Source organism: Carassius carassius, chromosome 43, assembly GCF_963082965.1.
Source record: "Carassius carassius chromosome 43, fCarCar2.1, whole genome shotgun sequence".
NCBI lineage: Eukaryota > Metazoa > Chordata > Actinopteri > Cypriniformes > Cyprinidae > Carassius > Carassius carassius.
Genome location: NC_081797.1, coordinates 17,680,632 through 17,691,972, shown reverse-complemented (window position 1 = coordinate 17,691,972; position 11,341 = coordinate 17,680,632). Strand labels below are relative to the sequence as shown.

Sequence of the window (11,341 nt, the reverse complement as noted above, 5' to 3'; positions counted from 1 at the left end):
ATGACGCCATACACGCTGTCTGCCATCTGCCCTGTACAGTGAAATCTGGGATTCGTCCGTGAAGAGAACACCTCTCCAAAGTGCCAGATGCCATCAAATGTGAGCATTTGCCCACTCAAGTTCGTTACGACAATGACAAACTGCAGTCAGGTTGAGACCCTGATGAAGACAACGAGCATTCAGATAAGCTTCTCTGAGACATTTCTGACAGTTTGTGCAGAAATTCTTTGGTAATGCAAATCGATCGTTGCTGTCCGGGTGGCTGGTCTCAGATGATCTTGGAGGTGAAGATGCTGGATGTGGAGGTCCTGGGCTGGTGTGGTTACACATGGTCTGTGGTTGTGAGGCCGGTTGGATGTACTGCCAAATTCTCTGAAATGCCTTTGAAGACAGCTTATGGTAGAGAAATGAACATTCAATTCATGGGCAACAGCTCTGGGGGACATTCCTGCACTCAGCATGCCAATTGCATGCTCCCTCAAAACTTGCGACATCTGTGGCATTGTGCTGTGTGATAAAAGTGTGCATTTTAGAGTGGCCTTTTATTGTGGCCAGCCTAAGGCACACCTGTGCGATAATCATGCTGTCCATTCAGCATCTTGATATGCCACACCTGAGTTGTGGATGGATTATCACGGCAAAGGTAACACAGATTTAGACAGATTTGTCTACAATATTTGAGCGAAATAGGCCTTTTGTGTACATAGAAAAAGTCTTAGATGTTTGAGTTCAGCTCATGACAAATGGGGCAAAAATAAAAGCGTTGCGTTTATAATTTCGTTCAGTGTATTTATAATGCCCAGGGACTGTAACATTATAAAGACACTTTTTGAACTGGGCCAACAACCAACAATTTAGCAACTGCACAACAATTCACCAGCTCAGAACACCTTAGTTAACACATACCAGTTCAGCCATTCTTGTATCATGGTAGCAAGTTTTGAATGAGCTCGCATTTACTTCAGAAAGTGCAAAAAAAAAAATGTTTTATTTGTGTAATGGCAATTTTGAAATGCTTTGGCTTCATTCATTTTATATAAACAAAACATACATAAATCAAAGGACATCTTAAAGAAGGTACAAAAGGTGCCCAACCATTTTCTTGTGTGCTTGTTGATGACTGAAAAGAATGAATTCTTTAAAACATGACTGTGCAAAAGCAACTAATGAGTTCTCCAGCCTTTATTATTCTGTAAACTTGCTTAATAGAAGAAACCTCATTAAAAGGCTGTAATTGGCCCACATGTGTGCTGACAGCCTGATATTCTCACCCTTATCTAGTGCTTACTGTAGTCACAAGAGAAATCAACATGCGCCTGTCTGTACTGTCTGTCTGATACAACTGTCTCACGTGTGCATTTTTAAAACCTCAGCACTGAATGTGTCATCTTTTTATCCCAAGCTTCAAAACATTAGAAGGTTTTGCTGGTTTTAAAGACATTAAAAAGGTTGTAGCACCAAACAGTCATCCAAAAATTAATTCGGCAAATAATATAAGGTGCATTGATCCAAAAAATACAAAGATGGAAGAGATCCGCACTCGTCCAAATTTAGCCCAAAAGGCTTATTTCATTTATTGCTCGGAGGTCACAAAAATGTGCAAAAAAGTGCAAAGGTGCAAAAGTGCAGAACGTTTTCATGTATTAACCCTTCATTAGTGCCATGTGCTACCAAGCAACACCTGCGCTCATTAAAGGGATACTCCACCCCAAAATGAAAATTTTATCATTAATCACTTACTCCCATGTCATTCCAAAACCGTAAAAGTGTTTTTTGTCTTCGGAACTCAATTTAAGATATTAAAATGATATTAAATCATCTCATATTCTCCAAATAATATTCTCCAAAATGGCGCTACCATGACGAGGAGAGACACAGAGCAGACAAATTGTTGAATAAAGTCATTATTTTTGTTTTCTGCGGGTACATAAAGTATTCTCATCGCTTCCTAACGGTTGAACCACCGATGATAGATGGACTATAGCCTCCCAGTTTTCATCGAAAATATCTTAAATTGTATTCCGAAGATGACAGAAGCTTTTACGGGTTTGGAACAACATGGGGGTAAGTGATTAATGACAAAACTTTCATTTTCGGGTGGAGTATCCCTTCAAAACATGTATTACCGTAATACACCCAATATCATGAAGATACAAAAAAATACCCACATACATCTCAAACATGTAACAAAGCAAATACAACATCAACAAACATCGATAAATCATCCAAATTATCCATATACAAAAGTATACATCAAATTATATAGCAATAAAAATCTCACGACTCAAATAAAAGTTCTCAGCATCAGTTTATATATACAAAAAGTAAATATCATCCCCAAGTACATTCCCAAGGTTCCCCCATATATATATCCTTAAATTATTACAAAAAATAATTCAAATCTTCATTCATACCAAGAGGTTGTAGAGTTTTAAGATCAAAAATCCACCTATACATTCCTTCTGCAAGTTAAAACTTATAAATGTGATCAGTTATACAACTCAAAAACTCAAAGCATCTTTTGCATACATTTTAACATGCAGCACATTTAAGACTACGATAAAAACCAACATCCATGCTTATGCACCCATCAATACCATCCTTGACATTAGAGCTGTTAGTTTCATTTCACAAAACCTCACCATCACTGTAGTCAGTGTTTGCTTTAGTTGGGCTCTTGACCTTTACATTTACAACATTATTTTGTTGTTGTTGTTGTTGTTAATGCTGTAGTTCTGTGGTTACAAGAACATTAATATAGTAAAAAAAAATTGGAGAAAATGTGATGCTGGAAACAATCATCTTGTAGTGGCTTGATTCACTGATTGTTACATTTTACACTGTCGAATATAGAAGCCATTTGTTTCTGGAGGTTGTATTTTAATAGTGTTTGGACGATTTAAACAATTTAAAAACAACTCTGCACAAGACGTTTTTGTGTATGGCACATATAGACATGAAGAATCTTACAATGGTGATGATCAACAAAATATTCCGATAAACATCTTTGAACATTACAACTCCAGCTACTAAAAAGTCACAACAAAAATAGCAAAAATTAAAGCAAATAGTAAGAATAAAATTGTAAGACAATTCAGGTGCATAATTTATTCATGTTGCAATGCATTCTGGGAACCGATTCGTTTTGCTTGGTGCACCCATAATGCACTGCAGCATAAAGCTTTTTGTTTGTCTCCATCGTTGAGATTCATATGCTGATTCTTGATGAATGTTTGCATCAAAGTCCCACAGATGTTCAAAATGACTTGTGCAAAGTGTTTTTATATTATTATTATCTGATTAAAACTTTAACAGCAATAAGTCACTGTTTTGCAAACACAGATTTACACAGAAAAACTGATGTTATAAAGTCAAGGTTCAAGAGCCCAACTAAACTAAACACTGATCACCGTAATGGTGACTCCAAACTAAACTTAAAAATCTAAACCTTTGTTCTAAATAATAACTTTTTTAGACAAACTGGTTAGTAATAAGTGAAGCTGGTGATGCTGTTTGTGCAGTTGTTTAATCGTCCTCTGCTGAGATCTTTAGAGAATTCATGTGTTTTATTTCAGTTGATTTCCTGGGCTGTTAGTGGAAGGCTGTGACTAAATCAGTTGTAGTTATGTTTCTGTTTGTCTCTCTCTTTTGTTTGTTTTTCTTTCCTTCATTAATTCTGCTTGTTAACATTCTCATTAAGTTCAGCTCTGATTCAATGTTACTTTAACACTCTGTATTGTGGGACCAAATGCACTCTGAGCAGTGTTAATCCCTTAAGATTCTCCAAATAATGTCCCCCAACCCTATAAAGAACTCCACATCATGACCATTTTGGGAAAGGTTCTAGGAACGTCACTGACCCCAGCGGGACGTTCTAAGAACATTCTGAGAACATTACATTTCTAGAGGGGTAGATGTTGTTCATTCTAATAGTGCTTGTGAACTACTTTTTGTGTTATCAATGTCCAGTATTCAAATCATGTTTAAATATTCACATGGCAATGAGGAAGGGATAATACCTGAAAACATTCTGCATTTTTGCATCTTTACATTTTTTGCACATTTCTGTGACCTCTGAGCAATAAATGAAATAAGCCTTTTGGGCTAGATTTGGACAAGTGTGGATTTCTTTCATCTTTGTGTGAGAAATTATATGAACAATAAAACTGTGAAATTCCTTTAAACACAGGTTCATCAGAATAGTGGCAAACCAATGCAATACAACAAATTAGGGTGATGTGACAGCAATAAATGAATCTTCCAGATAAACTTATGCTAAAACAACAAATACAATTAGATGTATCATTATAGCTTATTTGAAATGACAAACGGCTATATTTAACTATAATTTCTAATTTCTATACTATTTCTAAAGAAGATCATTCTTATAAACAGATTTACAATGTACTTTCATATGAACAATTCACTAAAATGTATTGGACTTGCTAACAGCTAAAAATTATGTAGAAGACAACGTAGGAGAGAGTAATGAAATGTTTCACTACAACAATATGGATCAAATATATAAAAAACAATGGTCCTGGTCCATAGTCTGTCCTTTGCACAGTATAACTTTATAGAAATTCTTGAGATTATTGTTACAAAGGAATGGGAATGCAGATTTTTCAGAAGGCTTTGTTTGTGAAGGGGATCTTTAGCGTGTGTTTCAAGGCCAGCGTTGTGTCCACCTGTTCAGAGGAGAGTAATGTGTGCCATTGAGTCACAGGTTTGCGTGGGTTGGACAGCATGTCCGCCCAATGACGCAGCTGGTTTCCTGTAGCATCGCAGCCCAGATATATCTTGCCGATCGCATCATTTCTGCTCATTTTGTCATGGTCCCACACAGAGATGACCAGCTGGACTTTCTGTATGAGGGATAATAAGTGAAACAAACAGTTATGCGCATGAATGATGTGGTTACTTGATGTGGTTGAAAACACAATGTAAGAATGATATTATGATATTACAATGCTATTTTATTTTCACAGACACAAATCAAACCTCCAAGAATCAAACAATCTAACAGAGATAAACATCACAATGGGTTCAGAAGATCACACTATATGTTGTCAACTTATTTGCCATTGGACCCTTAATTCATCTAAGCAACCAGTTAGGCTTCACTCACCTGAATCTTTTCAAATGACACTTCAAAGGTGAATAATTCATTGCAGTATGGATTCAGTGTCTGCTTCTTCACTGATGTTTTCTTCTTCTTCCACTTTTTCTTATCCAGAATCAATTGAACTTTCACATAGGGGTCTTCAGAACAACAACAACAACAACAACAAAAACTGAGTGATTAATCCATTTTTAAGTTAAACATACTCTCTGCAGCTGAAATAATGCAACATCTGATGAATTTTGCAATTAAAATAACAGTTGCAACATTGTGGCCTGTAGCAACATTTCAGCAAAATTATATTATATTGCTTCTTTCATGCTTTGTGACACTTCCAAAGTAAAAAATCCAGTAAGTGGCACTAAAATCACATTCAGATTTATCTAAAACTGATGGCAATGTTTTTTCTGCTTTAGCTTGCTTTTTCATGTGAACTCTTTTATCGTGACTCACTTTTCCCAGGACTCGTAAAACTGAAAGTAAAGGCACGTTTTTTTTTTCCTGTGAGGCCTGATTTTTAGTGTTTGAGAAGTTTTGTTTCTGTCAGTACTGATTGCAGACTAGACTACTGAGGACGTAGGATATTTTAGTATGTCACCTGAAGAGCCTCCTTGGTCCATCATCTTCAGGTTCTTGGCTTCCAGTATGATCACAGTGAGTTTACTACTAGCTGGGACATAACGAAGAGAAAAGCAGATCTCCCCCAGATGTTCTTGCTGCAACATAGGTAACATTTAAGATGCGATTACACAAGCAGTTACACTATGTATAGGGAACGCTCAAATGCCTGTTGTGTCTTGTTCAGGCAATTTTGATTTTCAGTCTTGACTTGCATGGGGTCATAATGTAAATTACGCCAAGAACTGAGTGCTTATGAGCAAAGATGGCAGATTTCAATTAGTCACCAGTGTGCCAGTATAGGGCACGTAAGGTTGCTCCAAGGGGACTCACTCTAATTTTACATGATGCTCTATGGTGACGTGATCACGATCCATACTGCAGCTACAGAAAGGACCTCCAATTTTCTGGTTCGTACAGAAAGACACTTTGCACTGCATATAATTTGTGTCCTAACATTGAACTTGAGAAAGTATTTAACTGAACCTCATGTTTAGAAGCTTCGCTTAGATCTCTCCATTCCTCAATCACATGATTCCAGTCCACAGTGGACAGATTGAGTCTGATCTCACCGATGATGTCGTGTTTGGAGAATCTGTTGAAGTCATAGACTTGCATCACCAGTGTCGACTCAATCAGCTCCTTCTGAGGGATCTTCAAGCAATGAAAACAACACATCAATGTTTTGTTACTGTCAATTTAACAACTGCACTTTAATGAGCTTGACATTGACCTCATCAGGTCAATGTTTGATCTGAGAGCTGATTATTTCCCTACATTAATCTATGCCCATATGATAATGAATTATTTTATATGCTGCATGGTTTACCTGATATTTGAAATGTTCATTGAACACTGGGTTAAGGGTTTTCCTGAAGACTTTCGTCTCAAATGTTTTGGACTTGTTGGGACGAATGTAGACTTTCACATAAGGGTCAGATGTTCCTCCTGAGTCCATCGCTTTCAAATCTGCAGCTTCTTTTATCCCTACAGTCAGCTGATGAGTACAGGGAATATAAGATTAAGAAAGATTATGAAAACTGTTTTATGACAGTTTTAATCTAAAAGCATATTCCACATGAATTTACATGTGACCCGATACTTTATTAGTACACATTACTAAACCTGTGCTGGAAAAATTCATCAATGCACGTTAATCCACAGACAAAACTGTTTTTCAGTCATTTTTTAACAGTCTTTATGCTTCTTCAACCCGGCTATTTATTTTAATTTTTTATTCAGTATTCCAAATTAAGATTTTAAAGTCGATCACAGCTTCCATTTCATGTGGGCTTTAAATTTTTGGAAAAAAAAAATTTTCCATTTTTTTTTTATATGTCTTGCCAGGAGGGTGCACTGCTTTAAAATCAGTAAAACCGATATGATTACCTCCGATCTGGATGCGTTGAACTCCAGTGAGTACTGCAGTTTTCCTCTCTGCTGGTCAGCTGAGCCATACTCCACATCCTCTGTCTCAGGCTGGACCTGTCAGTACATCCAGTGGCCCGTTAGTGAACACCACCCAGAGGAATATTTGATTGCTCATGGGTTTGCACTCTTGAAAAACTTAAAGGAATAGTTCAAACAAAAATGAAAATTTGAAAAAGAAAACTTACCCTCAAATCATTCAAGATGTAGATTAGTTTGATTCTTCATCAGAACAGATTTGTAGAAATGTAGAATTACATCATTTGCTCACCATTGGATTTTATGCAGTGAATGGGTTCCGTCAGAATAAGCGTCCAAACAGCTGATAAAAACATCATAATAATCCACAAGTAACCCGCACCACTACAGTGCAGCAATTAACATCTTGTTTCTTATAAACACCCAGATTTTTACTTCATAAAATGTTAATTTGTGGACTGGAGTGGTGTGGATTACTTGTGGATTATTGTGAAATCAGCTATTTGGACACTCATTCTGACGGCTCCCATTCACTGCAAAGCATCCACTGGTGAGCAAATGAGGTAATGCTGCATTTCTACAAATATGTTCTAGTGGGAAGACAAGCTCATCTAAATTATGGGAGAGTAAATGTTCAGCAAATTGTATTTTTTGGGTGAAATATTCCTTTAAAGGACTATGTCAACAATTGTAGCCAATGGGGTGAGTTTGGGGGATGGTACTTGGATGTTTTTTCATGTTTTTATGATGGGAGTGTATGAGGATACAATTGTACTTTATTTTTTTTTTATCTTGCCACACTAGTGAAGACATTACACACATTACTTTTGAAATCTTTTTATAAAGAAATAAACACGGGCACAAATTAGTTTATCATTGATATATTCCAAGATTATAGAGCAATAAAAGTTAAAAGTGTGGAAAAATTTGATGAGAAATGTTGAAGTTACTATCTATTACTTTGAAAGGTCTTGGTTTCTTGGAAAACCAATCTTAGTGCCAACGAGAAGAACAATTTAATCAGCATTCACAAACATGGACGAGCCATCTCTCACCAGTGCTGCGGTTGTAGTTCCTGAGATCCCTTTCATACTGATCTTCTGGTCCAGCTTCTTCTTCCTCTTCTTTTTCCCTTTGCAGCAGCATTTTACACAGCAGCATATCACACAGAGAAGAATGAGCAGGACAATGGCAGTGAATATAGCATAGATGGCCCATCTTGGCACTGTTGGGGCAAAACCAACAATATTCCATCACACATCACAGCAGCGGTCCAGTATAGCAATAGCACCATGACACACATCTGAAGGATGAGGCGAGACCTTGTCCAGGAGACTTATGACAAGTTAAACTTGTAACCAGTGAAGATTGAGTAACAAGAAATGTGCAAAAGTGGCGGAATTAGATCGGGGCCCATGGAGCAGGTGCTGAAAAGAGGATTCATATGATATACTCACAAGGAATCCTGTCCAGTAAAGAGGCCAGGAAGCCTGGAGCAGCTGTTGTGGTGCTGGTGTGAAGTGTTTTAGTTGGTTTTAATGTCGGCCTTGGTGTCATGGTGAAATGCATGGGACCAGTGGGTCACTGGAAATAGACATACAAAAGAAAGTGAGTGGCTGGCAAGTTATGGCTGAGTTAGTAACCTTGTTTTGTGACACCCCCTACTGGTTACAATGAATGATGGGAACAGTTTACTCAAAATTAAAGGAATAGTTCACCCCAAAAAATGAAAATTCTGTAAGAATGTCATTGCAAAACCTTAGTGAATATAAAATTGCACCATACAGTGAAGTCATACGTTTGGTAAACATTCTGATAAACATTTATTGTTTTCCACTGGAAAAATAATGATGAACAAAATTTTTTGATTGAACTATTCCTATTGAAGGCTATTTCTGAATAAAAAATGTAAATGTTAATTGCGAATCTCAATTCAGAGATTTATATATATATATATATATATATATATATAGTTTATAAATTCATCATATTCTAGCTGAATAGAAGTGTTAAATTCTTTCAAAATAAATAAAACTGACCCCAAAATATTGTATATTTTGAATAAATTCTAATCTTTTTACACACACACATATATATATATATATATATATATATATATATATATATATATATATATATATATATATATATATATAATATGAACACAGAATTGCTAGATGTAAGTGAATTGTGAGTTGTAAACTCAGAATTGCAAGGGAAAAGTTATGATTACCTTTTTTATTCTGTGGCGAAAACAAACAAACAATCCAAAAAATTGAAACAAACAAAAACAATTTTTAAGAATTGCTAGATGTAAACTTAGAATTTTGAGAAAAAAGTCAGAATTATAACATATAAATTCACAGTTGAGAGATGCAAATTTGGAACTGTGAGAAAAAAAATCTGTATTCTAAATTTATATCTCGCAATTCTGATTTTATATTAAAAAAGTCTGTGGTTCCATAATTTATCCCTTTAATAAAATAAAGTACAATTTAGAAACAAATCAAATCAAATTAAGTAAATATAACTGTAACTGAAACAAGAAAATTATTTGAAGTTACGGAAAGTCTTCCGTAAGGTTTTAACTGTATACTAGCGCATTAAACTTTTGGTTGCATGACAAAAGGAGAATGTCGTTACCACCAAAGTTAAACATGCTAGTGTTGACAGCCACCTGCAGTCCATTAAACTGGGTGTGCTTAAAGTGTACAGATAACATACTTTTTCAGTGAAACATTGCAATAAAAATAAAACAGTGCTGCCTTGAGAATACAATTAAAACATTTGCTGTCATATTTCAACATTTACTGTCGCAATTCAACAATAAAGTACTAAAATAGTCCAAGTCTCAGTTTTGAGAGAAAAACAAAACAAAACTGTAACAAAATACCATGTCTAAAAATGATTTAAACAAGAGTAGCAGAATGGAATTATTATTAAAAGCACAAACTAGCTACAAACTGAGCATATAAACACATTTACTACATGAAGTGAACTTCAGTATAAAAACAGAGCATTATGGTGACACTTACTGTTGCAGAATTAGTTCACTTTGGATATTGGCTTCTCAGTTGTAGTTTAAAACATAAAGAATAATATTTTAATACTCAGATCACATTCCTAAACTGTTCACTGTTTGCAGGCCTACAGAGAGGGGAAGGAAGTCACTGCCCACAGCAGAAGCTGCATCAGCTCAGGAAAGAGCCATTAGAATGTCCATTTACTAACTAATGAGGCTTTAATCATTCCGTAAAACAAGATTCTGTTGTTTATCTCAGTTCAGTCTTCTATTACAATTCATATAATTCAGTATTTTCAACATTCAGCTTGAATTGGGCCTTTTGTTTGTTTGACACTTTAGAGGGAGTGGAGAAATATTAAGAGAGAGAAAATAGAGATAGAGATAATAAATAAATAAATAAATAAATAAGACAAAGGGAATGAAGTGCAGGTTTATACTGTGTTATATTGTATCATATCATCCATACATCCCATTTCTCAAACCGATTATTATATGTATATTGTAAGGATAAATAGTGCAGAGGAAAAACAAAATACGGCATTATGTCTATAAAAATTATATTTAAAAATATATATTTTCAAGTACAATGGAACTATAATTAAAAGTGAAAACAAACAAGTGAAATTTAATATAAAAAGAGAGTATTATAGTGACACAAACTTATGTAAAATTAGTTCACTTTTGATATTGGCTTCTCAGTTCCTTGCATTTCCAAAATGCTAATATCCCTGCATTACTGGCTATAAACAGAGAAACACACACGTTGACATGTTGATCTGCTTTATCAACGCAGAGATGTTTTCTGAAAACACCTGCAATCACTGCCAAAAAAACAACTTTCCAAAAAAGCAAAAGTCAAGGGTCAAGAGCCCAACTAAAGCAAACACTGATTGCCATGATGGTGACTTTAAATGAAAAATGTCAACATCTAAACCTCTCTTAATTCTCAATAAGAACTTATGTAGACGTCTAACACCAATAACGTCAGTCTAGGTAGTAATAACTGAAGCTTGTGTTGCTGTTTGTGGAGTTGGTTAATCAAATCTTTTATCTTCAGTTCATCTAAGGCTGTGGCTGAGGTAGTTTGTGTTCTTATTTCTCTTTCTTTTAGTGCTTGTTCACAGCAGGTGTTTGAATGATCGAATGTTTCAGGAACATCATACTAACCT

At 35.5% G+C, this 11,341-nt stretch overlaps 1 protein-coding gene across 1 annotated transcript; it reads right to left on the bottom strand.

Moving 5' to 3' along the window:
- Positions 1-4,057: 4,057 nt before the first annotated feature.
- Positions 4,058-8,727, bottom strand: LOC132124896 (synaptotagmin-1-like). The gene is made up of 8 exons (XM_059536046.1): positions 8,605-8,727; positions 8,203-8,372; positions 7,130-7,225; positions 6,570-6,737; positions 6,227-6,394; positions 5,721-5,838; positions 5,129-5,262; positions 4,058-4,865 (listed from the first exon to the last, which is right to left on the bottom strand). The coding sequence occupies exons 1-8, from the start codon at positions 8,714-8,716 to the stop codon at positions 4,626-4,628; spliced, it is 1,206 nt and encodes a 401-aa protein (XP_059392029.1). The 5' UTR covers positions 8,717-8,727; the 3' UTR covers positions 4,058-4,625.
- Between the last annotated feature and the right edge of the window lie 2,614 nt (positions 8,728-11,341).